We start from the raw sequence: 15,969 nt of genomic DNA on the forward strand, positions 1-15,969 counted from the left end.
GATTCCTCTCCTCTCTCCAACGCCATCAGCCACCTCGGAAGACATTCACTACCAAGTTCTTTCCCATAAAGAGGAATAAAGATCACCAGGTTCTTCAGGCAGTTACCTATCTGCGCTCCAAGGATCCTCCAGTTTCCCGCTTCTCCCTAGAATTAAGTGCCTGACGAGGAAAATCAACAACTACCTGGGTCGGCTTCAGGATGCTCCTGGCTCTCTGGCCGACAGTACTTTCCGAAGGCCTCCTCCTTTGGAATGTCGGGGTAGAGATAGACCAGCGGAGACACCAGGATATTGGTGGCATCCATGATCTTGTAGCCCATGATGATCTCAGCAAACGACATGTTGTTCAGCTGCTGCTTGGTATATGGTTCTACTGACTGGATCTGAGTCTTACCTGTCATGGGATATGGGAAGGGAAGATAATGGAACCGATGGCTAGGTAATCTCAGAGAAAACTACCTGATTTATTTTTCCTCAAAGGGTAAAGACTTATGCCAACCTAGTGCCTGAGAGCCTGAATATCCTGCCCTGTCTCCTGGCACTGTGGAAACGTTCAGCTGGCTTCTGGAGAGGCTATCCAGTCAGGTCACAGGTAATACACTTGAATAACTACTTGCAGGAGATTTATTAAGAGGGTAGGTAAGAAGGGAGATGAAGAATAAAATTTAAATTGCAAATTTCTAGGCAAATATTAGCCCCTGGAACAAGCAAAGCAAAATTGGCAGACCAATTCTCCAGCTGGTAGAATTTAGAGAAAAGAAGTCACTCAAATGTTTTACAAGTCTGAGCCAGGGGAGTGTGGAGCCATCTTTGACCACTAGGGGTCAGTAGGTGCTTGCAGCCAAGGCTGCAGCAGCAAGTGCCAGCACATGGGGTGGGAGAAAGCCAAGCCTACCGCTGATGTCCTTCTCCACCCAAGTGAAGGTGACGCCTCCTTCTTTGCTGCTTTCACTGAATCTCAGCAGGAAGGTGCCTGGGGGCTTGGTGCTCAAGATGGCCCGCTCCCGCTCCTTACTGATAAAGCCCATTATGTACCTGGAGCCAAAGAAAAGCAACGATAACGTTTGGCCTGATAGAGTACCCCACCAACAGCCTGCTGAGAGAGCAGGTGACTTGTTATACCTGTGCACTCGGCCAGACCCAAGAATTTCCACCTACCCTTCATTCCAGAGGGCCAGGATGTACTTTTTCACAAGATCAATGATATTGTCCAGCCAGACCCAGAAGGAGAAGCCCTTGCCAGCCATGTTTTCCTGGAAAAAAGAATAATGGGAAAGTCAAGCCTACCACCATCCCAGCTACTTCCTTCCTAGGGGCATGGTGCCACCAAAATCCTCAGGCCCATCTACACTCAGGCAGGCCCTACTGGCCACTGGACTAAGAGTCTAGGGCCTTCAGGCCCAGTGCCATCCACGACAACCTCACAGGTGAGCATTGCCTCCCACTCCCACTCCCAAGAGGTGGCCACAGGATTTAACAAGATCACTTACTTTGCAAAATTTAGCCCACGTGATCTGACACCCTGAATAGTTCACACCAGGTCCTGAAGGGAAAAAAAAAAGTAGTATAATTTTCAGCTTTGAATCAAGATCTTATTTCTTAAAACAGAACATACACTCAAACACATTTGTCCCACAATGGGCCATGAAACCACTGGTTTTCATGTATTTGAAGGGTGCCACTGCTGGATGTGTCCGTGTGCACATGTGCACAGACACACATACACCCAACCCCATCATTTGATCACCTGAGCTGTTGGTGGGCCCAGCAGAGGTGGCGGATGAGGTATCAAGTCCCCACTGCTCTTCCTAGCCTCGCGTGGTGGCTCAGGGACCAGCAGCACACACTAATAAGCTGACAGCTAGTGTTAGAGGGCCACATTTGGTGGCAGCACAGGACAAAACTACTTACAGTCCAGGCAGCACATAAAATATTCTACTAACATTTTTTTCCAGGGGAAAAATTTAAAAACAAGCCTACAGTTTATTGAAGAATGGACAGGGATGTCAAACCTCTAGCTCCGTCTCTGACGTGCACTTAAACCACCATCCTAAGGTTAGATAAAGCAGCGCCCTGGCGGGCGAGGGGACGGCCACCAGGAACAAGGAAATCTGCCTCCCACCTCCTACAATGGTCAACAGGAAGCCGACGTCTTCTGCGCCCTGCTTCTCCCCTACTGCAGCATATGTGTTCTGGCTCCGTGCTCAGTGAATTTTCCTGAATGAACGGCCCCTTTTCTGAGGACGGCAGGAGGGAGAAGAGGAAAGCACTGACCTAAGAGTTTCTCTGCCAGCGTGGTCAACTGCTCGATGCTCAGTCCCCGCTTGGTGGTGGAGGAGAACTGCCAGCTCAGCACCTCAGCCACTTGATCCCAGGTTCCAATTGGGGGCTTGGTGAAAAAGTTCACGTTCTATTGAAAAACGACACATTTGCTCACTTACACAGGAGGCGGTGCTCGATGACCTGCACTAGGTACCGCAATGACCTCCAGGCACGGAGAAGTCGGGGGCGGGGGAAAGGTGGTTTCAGAGGATGGGCACTCACCTTGGGGTTGTTGGTCAGCATGTTATACCACAAGATTGAGGCCCAGGCATTTGGCATCTGACAGATGTTGGAGATCACCACAACAGGCAGGGAGTGGGTCTGTGGAGTAAGTGGGAATGAGCCGGGAAGGCAGAGCGCCCTGAGGGCTTCAGAAATGTCTTGGCCTATATCTCCCAGGGTTCAGAATAAACAGACATGCCGAAAACCATAACCACGGCCGGCCTTCAGGGAGGAGTGTGACTGAGTCAGCTCAAGACCCAGAGTGGAATGAACACTCAACACGGGCCACGGGACCCAGGGTTGCTCTCTGAACACAACCAGGACCCTGTAAAACCTGACTTGCTCAAATCTGGACTCACAGTCCCCGGCTTTTCCATTTATAAAACCTGGCAGGCATTCTTCAAGAATTGAAGCTCTCTCTGCCCATTACACAGAGAGGTCCCAGAAATTAGACACTAGGATTCCTGTTTTTTAGGTATATCTTTTACTTAAAGATCAAGAAAGCTGGGAAAAGAGAATGTCAATCCCACGGTTTACTAAAAACACTGGCTATTTAAAGACTATTTTGCTCAAACTTTATAAAGTCAACTATAATCAATTTCTGAATACAGATTTTCACATCAAGTCAGCTGAAAGTTGAGTATACATATACCTTCTAAGCACTCAGGCAAGACTTTATTCTCGGATGGAATACTAAAGATTTTTTGGAGAAAAATAAGCCAAAATAAACACAGTGCTTAGCAAAGAGTCCTCGCTCCACCTCTTGTAGTAAAAATCCCAACTAGAAGCTCCTATCCTGAATCACCCTGCACGGAGCTCTACCCCAATTCTGCGGCAGCACCCACCTCAAGGTCAATCTTGAGGCCTTGGTGATACACTTCAGTCTCAAAGGTGATCAGGTGCAGCTCCTCGGTCACAATCAGGGAGGCCTACAATAACGAGAAGGACACTTCCTCAGGAAGAATGGCATTTGGCACTGACAGCCAGAGCTGAGGAGAGTGACAGCCACAGCCACACTGCAGGAAGAAAGGTAATGCACCAGGTGGCCACGGACAAACCGCCAGGGACACAGCCTAAGCACATGCTCGCTTCAACACTAAGACTCCAATGCTTTGATTCTCAACCTGATCTTTTACTGGCTTTATTCTAACATTACAGAGATCCAGTGGGTTATTTGTAAAATAGGTGAGACATAAAGCATAACGAAACAATGAACACGTGTGAACCCACCATCCAGTTTAAGGAAAAGATCATTTCCACTGAGATTCTCAGGGTGCCCTACCCCAGTCCCATCCCTGTCCTTCCTCCTTCAGACGTAACTGCTATTTTTGTCTTTTGGGTTTATCATTTCCTAGCTTTTCATTATGGTTTTACCATATTTATATCTCTAAACAATGTATGTATTGTTTAGTTCTGGATGCTCGTGAACTTTATACATATGGAATCACACCCTATATATTCTTTAGTGACTCACTTTCTGCACCCATGTGGCTGTGTGCATCTGCAATTTATTCATTTTCATAGCTGTAGAGTATTCCATCATATGACTATACCACAAATCATTTATCCATTCTAGTGTTGATGGGTATCTGGGTTGTATTTAGGACTTAGAATCAGGCTGTGACATTTGTACACGTGTCCTGGTACACACGTGCAAAGATTTCTCTCTTGTTAATCCTGGGAGTGGCACTGCTGATTTACAGGGTATGTTCATTTTTACAATGCCAAATTGTTTTCCAAAGCAACAATTTATACTTCTTCCAGCAATGTTACAACCGCATTTTGCATAAGAACGACCAGTTCTCAGAACTGAATTCTCAGAAACAGAATTCCAATTCATTTTCAAAACACTCTTTGTAATTACAAAAGTAATACATGTTCAGTTTAAAACACAAGTCCTACAGAGACAGTACAGAGTAGCCCTGGATACTGACAGCAGCATGAATACATAAGCACTGTTTGGTATATATTTCTCTGGAATTTTTTGATGTATATATGAATACACAAAAAAAAGTATAGTAAATTTTTTAAACAAATAAACTAATACCCTACTCAAACTGTTTTGCATCTTGCTTTTTCTAAACAAATATGCCGCATGTTTTTCTATATGATTGTATATCGACCACCCCACTGTTTAACTACTGTCAAATATTATAAATTCACTTTGTTTCTTCTTTTTAAAACATTTTAGAGAAGAGGGAAGGATGGCTCAGGGGACACTTACCAGAAAAAGAAAAGTGTCACAATTTTTTTAGAAGATTAAAAAACTAGTTTTTGGTCCCATTTACCATTTTTAATGTTTATTCTTGACACTAAAAGTGAATACTCTGAATCAATGGGAGGCAGAAAAGAAATAAGGGGGATAAACAACAAGATGGTTTTGTTCTTTCTCTTAAGTGTTTAACTCATATTTGTTACAACCTTCCATCCCACCTCAGAGAGAGACAGGTCACCAAAAATGGAGTCAAGCAGTGTCGGCTGGTAAAAGTTGGATGGGGAATTCGGAAAGCCCCGAGCAAGGTGGAAAGCTTCTCTTCTACTAAATGGGTGTGGTAACTTGGTGAGGGACTTTCCACTCCTCCTGAAAGATGAGCTCACTCCAGGGACAATCAAGGAAATACTCCAAGCCAGAGAACTTCATGGTGTCTGTGACCTGTGATCATGCCATTTTGGCCCACAGTGACTTTCCTGCATGACTCCAGCGGAACCAGCAGTTTGGTGTCTCTAATTCTGGGCAGTAAGAAGGCTCTTTCTCTCTCCCCCTCAAAGAAAACACTCCCACTTGGCGTTCATCCCCACCAAAACTTACGTCACAATTGGCTCGGCCCCCGTTCCCACATCTTTGCTCTCTCAGGGTCTGTAAGAAAAGCAAAGAGCACCTCTGTCACATGAGGCTGGCCTAACCTCTCCCTGTGCCAGAGGCTCTTGGAGAAGGGGTTCCGGGCTTCTCCACGTACCAAGTGTTTGAACTCTGCAGAGAGGCTGCCGTTGTTGGACTCTTCCATGTTCATCACTTTTGTGTTTGTGCCCAGAATGTTAAATTTCCGGGATCTGAATTACAGGAGAAAAACCAACCACACAGGTGACTGAGTGGCCAGAGGACAAATGTAGATTAAATAGAACAAATGGAAGCCTCTAGGCTGAACTCACCCTCTGAGAGCTGCAACGTCCCCGGAGTCTCTGTTAAGAACACAAACTGGTGTTAGACCCTGTGTTTCTTCAAAGTACTCTGATGGAAAAACTGCTGTATTCCCGGGAATTTCTTTAGACTATTCAAATACATTTTATATGCGAAATTTAACAACCTTGTACATGCTTAAGCAGTAAACACAGCTGGTTGCTTACTTAACATCTGCTCCCCCCTTCCTCACAGATCCTCAATTCTGCTCAGGTAGGCTTCCCATCCCCACCTCCAGGGGATCCTGATCATTAAGTCCATCTGAACATAGCATGCCCATGGTGCAGTGGTCCAGGGGTGAGGACCTCACCTATACTATCTCAATCAGACTGGGAAGAAATTATATCCCAGGTTCCCAGGTTGGAGATTTATATTCCACAGCTTCATCTGAACAGAAGCAAGGAAGCCTGTCGCCTTAACTACCACAAGCAACCATGCTGCAACCCAGAAGGGAATCAGGTGCATGCAATACTTATGATGGCAGAGAAGATTCTGGATCCTTGATGACATTCGTGAGTGACTGATCTCACTGTCCGGAACTTGCCCTAACTCTGCATTTCCAGTTATATTGGGTTGCAAATTTCTCACTATTTAAGCAACACTGGGTTTTCTGTAAAGGTTTACTGCTACCTGTAACTCAGAGCAACCCATCTGGTACAGCTGGAAATAGTCTTCCCATGTGTTCACTGTCTTTTAACTCTACGTGTTTGAATATATAGTTTTTCACATAGTCACATTTATCAGTCTTTTCTTTTCCTCTTTTATCATTTTAGTACTGTTTAGAAAGTCCTTCTCTATTGCTATATGTTCATTTATGATTTTAGAATAATAGCCACTATTTATTACATAGTGCATTCCATAGAAGTTTACAGATTAAAATGGATCAATTTTTAAACCATTCAGAACATATCTTTCCATATATCACATTTTAGAATTTAACAGTCTTCATCATCAGGAAGTTCTCTCTCATGTTTAACCTATCGTTCCTTTTTTTAGATTCCTTTTTTAATATTACAGCCTTGATATTTAATTGACAAACAATAAACTGCACTATTTAAAATGTACAATTTGATAAGGTTTGATATATGTACTATGCTATACACACCTGTGACTTCAGCCCAATCAAGACAGTGAACACATCCATCATGCCCAAAGTTTCGCTTGTCCATTTGTAACCTAATCCCCAATCCCACACTCCTCCCCACTCCTGTCCCCAGGAAAGCTTTGATCTGCTTTCAGTCACTATAGATTCATTTGCATTTCTAGAATTTTATATAAATGGAAACATAAAGTATGTACTCTTTTTTCTTGGTCTGGCTTCTTTCACTCAGCATAATTATTTTGAGATTTATTCATGTGTTGCAGGTATCAATAACTCACTCCTTTTTGTTGGTGTGTAATATTCCATTGTATGGATATACCATACAAATTGTTTATTCATTTACCTGTTAATGGACATCCATCTATTAATGGACATTCTTGTACAACCCTTTGTGTGGCATATGCTTTCATTTCTCTTGGATTAATACTTAGGAGTGGAACAGCTGGGTCATAGGGTAGTGATACGTTTTCAGGAAACTGCCAAACTGTTGTCCAAAGTGGTTGTACCATTTTGCCATTTTACCACCGTTACTACATTCACCTATGCTTTTAAGATACTTTTGTTTTAAATATGTAAATACATCTGGAATTTATTCTGATGGACAGTAAAAAGTAAAACTCTAACTTCTCACTCAAATCTTCCTAATACTAAGTTGTCCCAAAACCACTTCCTGAATAATCCATCCTTTCCTCATGGATTTGAGATATCATTTTAAACATACATTAATTCTTTATATAAACTTGAAGTCTATTTCTAGACTTAAGATTTTGTTTCAAAGATAAATCAGTTTATTCCTGCCCTAGTATAGTAACATACCATCTAATAACTGAAACTTTGTGATATATTTTCATGTTTGGCAGGGCAGCTTCCCATACCTCCCTCCATTATTTTTATTTACTAAAAAAATTTTTTTGCAAGTAGAATGGTGGTTGGCAAGGGCTAGGAGGAAAGGTAAACGGAGATTTGTTGTTCAATGGATACAGAGTTTTGGTTTTGCAAGATGAAAAAGTTCTGGAGATCTGCTGCACAACAGTGTGAACATAACCAACACTACCAAACTATAAGCTTAAAAATGGTCAAGGTGGCAAATTTTACATTAAATTTTTTTTAACCATAATTAAAAATAAATAAATCAATCCTTTTTTTAAAAAAGCTACCTTCGATTTTTTTTTTTCATCTAAGATACAACTTGAAAAGCCAAGTCAAGAGTTTAAAAAATCCTATTCACATTTTGGTTGATGCTGTATTAACCAGGAAGAATCAACATCTTTATAACAAAATAAAAAATCTACAGTTCAGGAACATGATTTCTCTCATCACTTTTTACAATATCCCTTCCTCACTAAAACTTCCTAGTTTTCTCCAAATAGAGCTTAAACATTTCTGTTATGTTTATCACGATGTATTTTTTACTTTTGTTGCTTATTGTGAGATCATTTTTCTATTATAATTTCTAACTGATTAATGCTAATATATGGTTGAAGTTATTAATTTTTGTTTATTTAATTATTAAACCTACCACTTTCCTCAAGTGCCTTATTCCATTAGTAATTATTTTCCAGCTCATTCTCATGAAGTTTCCAGATAAATATCACCTAAAAATAAGGATACATTTCTCTTTTCTAATCTCTTCAAAGGGTATGTGCATTTTATTTTATTTTATTTTGCTGAGGAAGGCTCAGGCTGAGCTAACATCTGTGCCTATCCTCCTCTATGTCGTATGTGGCTTGCCATCACAGTATGGCCTCCAACAAGTGGTGTAGGTCCACGCCTGAGAACCAAACCCTGGCCACCGAAGCAGAGTGCACCAAACTTAACCACTAGGCCATGGGGCCGGCCCCCATGTGCATTTTAATTTTTGAAAGGTAGTGTCAAATTTTGAAAAGTATTCCATTATGTGGTGAAGTGTGGAAAACCAAAAAAAAATCTATTTTCCCCATATATTCTAAGTTTTATATGCATAAATTACATTTACAAGTAAAAAATTAAAGAAAAAGAGGGACTCAAGGTCACAATAGCAATTGCAACTCAAATCTGTACCACTAGCTATGTGGTTTTGTTCAGGCACGTAAACGGCAACCCACTGCAAGGCTTTTGAAAACTTTTTGTTCAAAAAACGAAGATCTCTGAATGGAGATAAAGTCTCTAAGTTCACATGATGTCTGTCAAAGTTCTCATTTCTCTGTCTCCCATTTGAAAAAAAAACTAAGATAAGAAGTACTTACTTGTCAATGCACACTTTAATTTTAAGCTGATAATTTAATTCGGGAAATTTGACCAGCAATCTATGTCCAAAAAAGAAAAAAATAACAGTTTCTGAGCAGAGAAAAAGAAATCTAGTTTAAAAAAGAAGTCAGTAAGTTCCTCCAGCAACTTCTAGTTGAAGAAATATAAAACCACTAACTCTTCATTTCTAAGAAATGAATAAATCACAATCCCAAAATCTCTTCCTGCCAGTGCCATCTTTGATCCTAAATTGAGCATCACCCCTTCAGGCCAAAAAGCACTGAAAAAAGGCCTAAGAACTTGGATAAAGTTGTGAGAGACTCACAAAAGGATAATAAAAGCCATTTCATGAAAAATAGTACAGGAATACGCTCTCTGCACCTGGTATTCTTTCTGTTAAACCTGAAACCCAACACCATTCTGTTTCTGAAGAGGGAAATTTCTCTGCAGAAGGGCAAACCCCAGCATACCTATTCTGACTTGAGTGTGAAAGCAACACTCCACCCGCAGACCCACCACCCACCTGCCCTGTGGCCTCTTAGCTTCTAGACCACTAAGCCCTACTCTTTCCCTTACAATCCTCAGGGAAAAGTAGGCTCAAAGAAGAGAAAATAACTGGCATCATTTTGCCCCTTTTTCAGAGCAGAAGGAGACACGATGGCCTACAAATATGCCCAGGTAACCTCAAAAAGATTTCTGGTAGTTCTTTAGCTTTTGACAGAAGAATCAAAGAGCAAGTTGATATCATGCCAAGAAGTTCTATACCCACCAGAGTACTGCCTGTGATGCCTGTAAGGAACAACCCTGGCCACCAACTCTGCTCTTGTCCTAAGAGCATCCCTCAATAAAATATCCACCGGGAGTGGAAGTGCCATGGCCCACCTGACTTTAGTAGTAAACTGGACACCGGTCTTGATGACTAATGGCCGGTCGGGATGCATGGGCATGCAGGGCTGCCGCTCAACCACAAAGGCACTGAAAGGAGAGAGAAGGACAGCAGTTCATGCACTACACAGCACACTAGTCTGTCCCCGTGTCTCTGAAGTGGACTGATCTCTCATTTAAGGACATGATTTTTGGGTGGAGGTGGGGGGTAATGAGGGGAAGAGACAGGATTCTAAGCTACCTTTTCATTAAGTTTCTAAACAGCTCCACAATTCTCTCCTCGAGCATGGGCCGGTGCTGTACGATGGGGTCTCCTTTATAGGAAACTTTCTGCTGCAACTCCTCCAGTTTCTTAATTTGTTGGCGGGTCTGAAGTTGAGATTCTGCTAATGAGGTTATCCTGTCAATAAAATAAGACAGTTACCAGTTACCTACATGAGTGTACACGAGCAACTTGGAAGAGGGGAAGGAAATACCATAGATATAAACACGACTACACAGTCCCCTAAAATAAGAAAGGGGAATTTTTTTATTGTGGCAAAATATACATAACATAAAATTTACCATTTATAAGTATACAATTCAGTGGAATTAAATAAGAAAAGGGGAATTTATTTTGCCTTTTTTAAATAGTTCCTTCGCAAAATTTTACATTTCAAAGAGGGAACTAGCCATGAGGAAGAAGTGTCAAAACTTATACCATTAGGAGGCATTAACAGAGTGATGGTTGGAAAGTGACAAGCATTAGAACCCAGATGTGGAGAACATGAACTATGGAATTTGGTACTCACTCTCTTCATCCTAACGTGTCCTTGTACCAAAATGTGGGGACTAGGGAAACGCAGGAGATTAGACGGCCCAAGAAGACGGGTTTGAGTTAGCTCTGCCGCTGGCTATCTGTGCAACCTTGGCTGGGACCCTTCACCATCTGAGCCTTAATGTCTCCTTGCATGAGAGCAGGGATGAACTGCATGAACCCCATGAGCCCTGTCAACTTCAACCTTCAATGGATCAAAGGACATAACATCATGTTTCAAAATATTGATAACATGCATATAGAAAAAGTAGACATGGAGACAAAGGCCAATTAACTGTGTCCCCAGGAACAGAGAATATTAGTGTCTCTCCTTGATGGTCTGCCGCTAGTTTACTGAAGACTAAAGGCCTCAAAGAGAGAAGGGAGAAGACGCAGGCCCAGGGGAGGGGCAGGACAGCTGCCGGGACGTCGGAGCTCCCTGACCCCCTTTTCTGACACTTCGATTCTCCCCTTCCCAGAACTTAGGCTTTTTCGTTTCCTGATCAGAAAGCGTTTAAAACTGCTTTCAGTAAATCAGCAAAACTCAGAGTTAGTGAGGATATGAACAAGCATTCTCATGTAGAGTTGTCCCAAATTTCCAATTTCATGCTCTATGCTTCTGGGTTCCTCTTCATGTGAAGCTTCTCCTAGTTTAAGCTGGAGAAATATTCATTATTGAGCCTTGCGTGTCAAGGCTGCTCTATAAAGATTTGCTGGATGAATGAAAGTAAAAGAGCAGATTATAGAAAAGCATATAAAGAATGACCCCACCAAAGGGAAAATGTAGAGATTTCTATCTTTCTGTGTACACATACAATAACAGATGTCTAGATTGAGGGAGTCACCAAAACTTTAACTGTAAGCACCTCTGAAGGATTAGATTTTAAAAGACTTTTCTTCTCTTTATTTTCTGTTTTTGAACTTTTTTCCCTTACAAAGACAATGTGTCATTTTAAATTATTAAAATAACTAAAATGTAAAATTTAGTCTAGATGCTAAATACAGTTAAACCAAAAGCTTTATTTAAATTATTAAATAAAAAATATTCAAACTATAGTTAATATAAATACATTTTTACAGTCATGCACTGTATAATGACATTTTGCTCAACAACAGACCACATTTGCGACAGTGCTCCCATAAGATTAGTACCATGTAGCCTAGGTGTGTAGCAGGCCATACCACCTAGGTTTGTGTAAGTGCACTCTATGATGTTCACATAACAATGAAATCACCTAACAATGCATTTCTCAGAATGTATCCCCATCGTTAAGCAACAAAACTATACCAAAAAAATTGTCCAAATAAAGTAAAAGCCTTAACTCAGACTTAATTTGAGAATGCAGAAGTCCCCACCTTTGAGATCTAGTACAAACTCGTGCCTGCAATTATGACCATAATTTAGCACAGCTTTCTAGAAAGAAACGAAAAACTTCTCTTTCATCTTTTACCAGTTTTCTAGACGATCTAGGCAGATGTTGGGAGGGCCTCCGATGCAAGCAATCTGTTGCCGCCTCTTCCAGTCAGCCAGCTCTTCATCCGTGAGAGTCTTCTGCACATACTCCATAGCTGACAGAAGCCCCGCCAGCTCACTCACGATGCTCTGGTTGGAAACCAAAACAAAGTCAGAAAACATTTCCTCAGACTGTCTCTAACCACATTCTTTAGTCAATTCCAGAGAAGGAACTTATTAGAAACCAGGCAAGGTCTGCCACGAGATGCCGAAATCCCACAAGTGAGTGAGATGCAGGGGAAGGTGTCCCATGCTCTTACTCGCCGCATCTGGTCCAGCGCAGTAAGCATCTGTTCCAGCTGCTGCATCTTCTGCCTGGTCACTGACTGGTTGTTTCCATTCAGATCCTGCATGTCTGAGGAGGAAGGAAAAATTCCTTGACCTGAGGGAAGACTCCTATCCTTAATAACTAGGATCCCTAAAGCACCAGTAGTCCTGTGCCCCACTCCACACACACACACACACACACACACACACACGCAGTTTGAACAAAGAGTCAAAACAACCAACTCCTGAAACTCGAGTAACACAAACTCACTTTCTACAGATTTTAACATTTCTAATATGCACTTGCCTCCTTGACTCTTGAGGGTTTTATAGTTGAAATCAAAGTCATCCTGGAGATTCTCTACCACTTTCATTTTCTGTTCTAGATCCTATTTAAAACAAACAAAGAAACAAACAGAAGTAAAAAAGATTTCCTTGGGGAGAGGGAACAGAAAGTTTCTGAGAGAATTAAAATGAAGCCAAAACCTTAAGAAAGATCCACGCAGGACCCACAGGCAAGAGCCCCAAGAAAAGGCGTCCTGCCCAAGACGCTCACCTGTACTCGCTTCCGAACATCCTGCAGGTGCTGCTCCAGCATCTGCTGCTTCTCCGTCACCACGGCCGCGGTGGGGTGATTGGCCTGGCCCCCTTGCTGCCACAAAAGGGAGTCAACACACATGTGAATGCAGGAAATAGGTGAGAAAAATGCCTCCGTCCTGTCTCCATCCCACCACACTCCCCTTCCTTTTGGCCTGAGATGCTGCTGCCATGTGAGGGGAAGGGAAACAGAGGCAGTGTGCTGGGCACTGTAAAGGACAGTTACGCATCGGCCGGTGCTCTCCAGGTGCTATCAGTGCGGTGCCAAGGGAGCTCCGGCGGAGTTTTACCTGTGCCCTTGGTTTTTACCCCTAGGTCACACTATAAACCCACTCTGTGTATTGCATGAGGGGACCACATGTTGAGCTAAGACATGGTCCCTACCGTCAAAAAGCTCACTCTAGGTAAAGCATGTAAAAAAATCAGAACAATTTATGATAGTGGATTTTGGATGCCTATTTAAATGCACGTGGTGTTCAGCACATTTCTGCGGATAATAAAAAACCATTCTGTCCCCAAGGTGAAATATCACATGAGGAGATATTATCTCGGGCGGGGGGGGAGGGGAGGCTGCTGGTACCGTGAAAAGGTCAAATAGCACACAAAACTTCAAAGCACTAAGTTTTGTCAAAGTAATAGGACATCTTCTAACAGATAAAGACCATGTAAAAGCTGCAGTGATCCAGACAGAGGGCTACTGGTATAGGACAGAGATATCAATCAATGCAACAGAAGTGAGAGTCCAGGAAAGACATTATATACTCAGTTTTCCAAACTAGAAATGCTCAATTGTCTTTGATTTCACATTGAGTCACCAAGTCCTCCTAGCTCTATATTCGTCATGTTTCATCTCAATCTCTAGTGCCACTGGCTCAGTTCAAGCCCCAACTGTTGATCTCTTTGCCTCTAATCCCTCTCACTTCCAACCTGTTCTCCATACTGCTACCAGAAGTCTAAAAATAGATCTAAACATGCCAGTTTTAGAGGGAACCATTCTCTCCCTTTCCCATGGTCCCTATCCAAGCCCACAGAAAACAAACTTCCCTTGGAAGTTTCAGGAAGGCAACCTCCACCCCTGCTTATTCTTTTCATAGGAGGAGTGATTCATCAGATCAGTGAGATGAGAAAGACTGTGCACCCAGAGAGCTTCAAAGAACCCAGAACTCAAGCTGGTGTCTCTCTCCTCCTCTCTTGCCTTCCTGGGGCACACCAGGGGCAGAGCGAGGGCCTGGTTTCCAGAAGCAGTTCTAGAGGTCTAGTTTTCTGTCCCGTGGGTCTAGTCTATGATCTCGCAAGCTCCATAGGGATGGGTGGGGAAGTGCTGCTCTGCAGACCTGGTCTCTCCACTCCAAGATCCAACTCAGGGGTCAAGCAGCAGAAAACCACCATGGTTACCCGCCCAAGCCATGCTTTCCAGTCTTGTTTTACCAGCAATACAGCTGACATTGTACCTGTATTTGACTCCCATGTCTATTTCTCAATTGGTACGCACTTAAAGGGGGAAAAGAGATGTGATTAATTATGACCCGCAGAAACCTGCCTCTACTACCTTTGTAAAAATGACTGGCTCTCCAAACCGATTACAGCAATACATCAAAAAGATTATACACCATGATCAAGTGGGATTTATACCAGGGACACAGGGATGGTTCAACATCCGCAAGTCAATCAACGTGATACACTACATCAACAAAATGAAAAACAAAAACCACATGATCATCTCAATAGACGCAGAGAAAGCATTCGACAAGATCCAACACCCATTTATGATAAAAACCCTCAGTAAAATGGGTATAGAAGGAAAGTACCTCAACATAATAAAGGCCATATATGATAGACCCACAGCCAACATCATACTCAATGGACAAAAGCTGAAAGCCATCCCTCTGAGGACAGGAACAAGACAAGGGTGCCCACTTTCACCACTCCTATTCAACATAGTACTGGAGGTGCTGGCCAGAGCAATTCGGCAGGAAAAAAAAATAAAAGGAATCCAAATAGGTAACGAAGAAGTAAAACTCGCGTTGTTTGCAGACGACATGATCTTATACATAGAAAACCCCAAAGAATCCACAGAAAAACTATTAGAAATAATCAACAACTACAGCAAAGTAGCAGGGTATAAAATTAACGTGCATAAATCAGTAGCATTTCTATACACTAACAATAAACTAACAGAAAAAGAACTCAAGAACTCTATCCCATTCACAATCGCAACGAAAAGAATAAAATACCTTGGGATAAACTTAACCAAGGAAGTGAAGGATCTATACAATGAAAACTACAAGACTTTCTTGAAAGAAATTGACGATGACATAAAGAGATGGAAAGACATTCCTTGCACATGGATTGGAAGAATAAACATAGTTAAAATGTCCATACTACCCAAAGCAATATACAGATTCAATGCTATCCCAATCAGAATCCCAAGAACATTCTTCACAGAAATTCAACAAACAATCCTAAAACTCATATGGGGGAACAAAAGACCACGAATTGCTAAAGCAATCTTGAGCAAGAAAAACAAAGCCGGCGGAATCACAATCCCTGATTTCAAAACATACTACAAAGCTACAGTGATCAAAACAGCATGGTACTGGTACAAAAACAGGTCCACAGATCAATGGAACAGAATTGAAAGCCCAGAGATAAAACCACACATCTATGGACAGCTAATCTTCGACAAAGGAGCAGAGGGCCTACAATGGAGAAAAGAAAGTCTCTTCAACAAATGGTGCTGGGAAAACTGGACAGCCACATGCAAAAGATTGAAAATCGACCATTCTTTTTCACCACACACCAAAATAAACTCAAAATGGATCAAAGACCTAAAGATTAGGCCTGAGACAATAAGTCTTTTG

The 15,969-nt window shown here is 42.2% G+C and overlaps 1 protein-coding gene across 4 annotated transcripts in view; it reads right to left on the bottom strand.

Annotated features, from left to right (window-relative positions):
• The window catches only part of STAT3 (signal transducer and activator of transcription 3), a 63,638-nt gene that overhangs the window by 5,887 nt on the left and 41,782 nt on the right, over nucleotides 1-15,969 (bottom strand). For 2 of the 4 annotated variants that reach the window (XM_014833598.3, XM_014833595.3), the window contains exons 5-21: nucleotides 13,068-13,163; nucleotides 12,819-12,900; nucleotides 12,505-12,599; nucleotides 12,183-12,334; nucleotides 10,177-10,335; nucleotides 9,933-10,025; nucleotides 9,050-9,109; nucleotides 5,695-5,724; nucleotides 5,502-5,595; nucleotides 5,354-5,401; nucleotides 3,390-3,473; nucleotides 2,545-2,643; nucleotides 2,275-2,410; nucleotides 1,491-1,543; nucleotides 1,159-1,253; nucleotides 896-1,035; nucleotides 182-394 (exon numbers count right to left, since the gene is read on the bottom strand). In XM_014833598.3, the coding sequence (XP_014689084.1) occupies nucleotides 182-394; nucleotides 896-1,035; nucleotides 1,159-1,253; nucleotides 1,491-1,543; nucleotides 2,275-2,410; nucleotides 2,545-2,643; nucleotides 3,390-3,473; nucleotides 5,354-5,401; nucleotides 5,502-5,595; nucleotides 5,695-5,724; nucleotides 9,050-9,109; nucleotides 9,933-10,025; nucleotides 10,177-10,335; nucleotides 12,183-12,334; nucleotides 12,505-12,599; nucleotides 12,819-12,900; nucleotides 13,068-13,163 (1,729 nt within the window). The remainder of the gene's footprint in view (nucleotides 1-181; nucleotides 395-895; nucleotides 1,036-1,158; nucleotides 1,254-1,490; nucleotides 1,544-2,274; nucleotides 2,411-2,544; nucleotides 2,644-3,389; nucleotides 3,474-5,353; nucleotides 5,402-5,501; nucleotides 5,596-5,694; nucleotides 5,725-9,049; nucleotides 9,110-9,932; nucleotides 10,026-10,176; nucleotides 10,336-12,182; nucleotides 12,335-12,504; nucleotides 12,600-12,818; nucleotides 12,901-13,067; nucleotides 13,164-15,969) is intronic. The other 2 variants (XM_014833599.3, XM_014833597.3) reach the window with 1 other exon arrangement.

Source organism: Equus asinus, chromosome 13 (assembly GCF_041296235.1).
Source record: "Equus asinus isolate D_3611 breed Donkey chromosome 13, EquAss-T2T_v2, whole genome shotgun sequence".
Classification (NCBI taxonomy): Eukaryota; Metazoa; Chordata; class Mammalia; order Perissodactyla; family Equidae; genus Equus; species Equus asinus.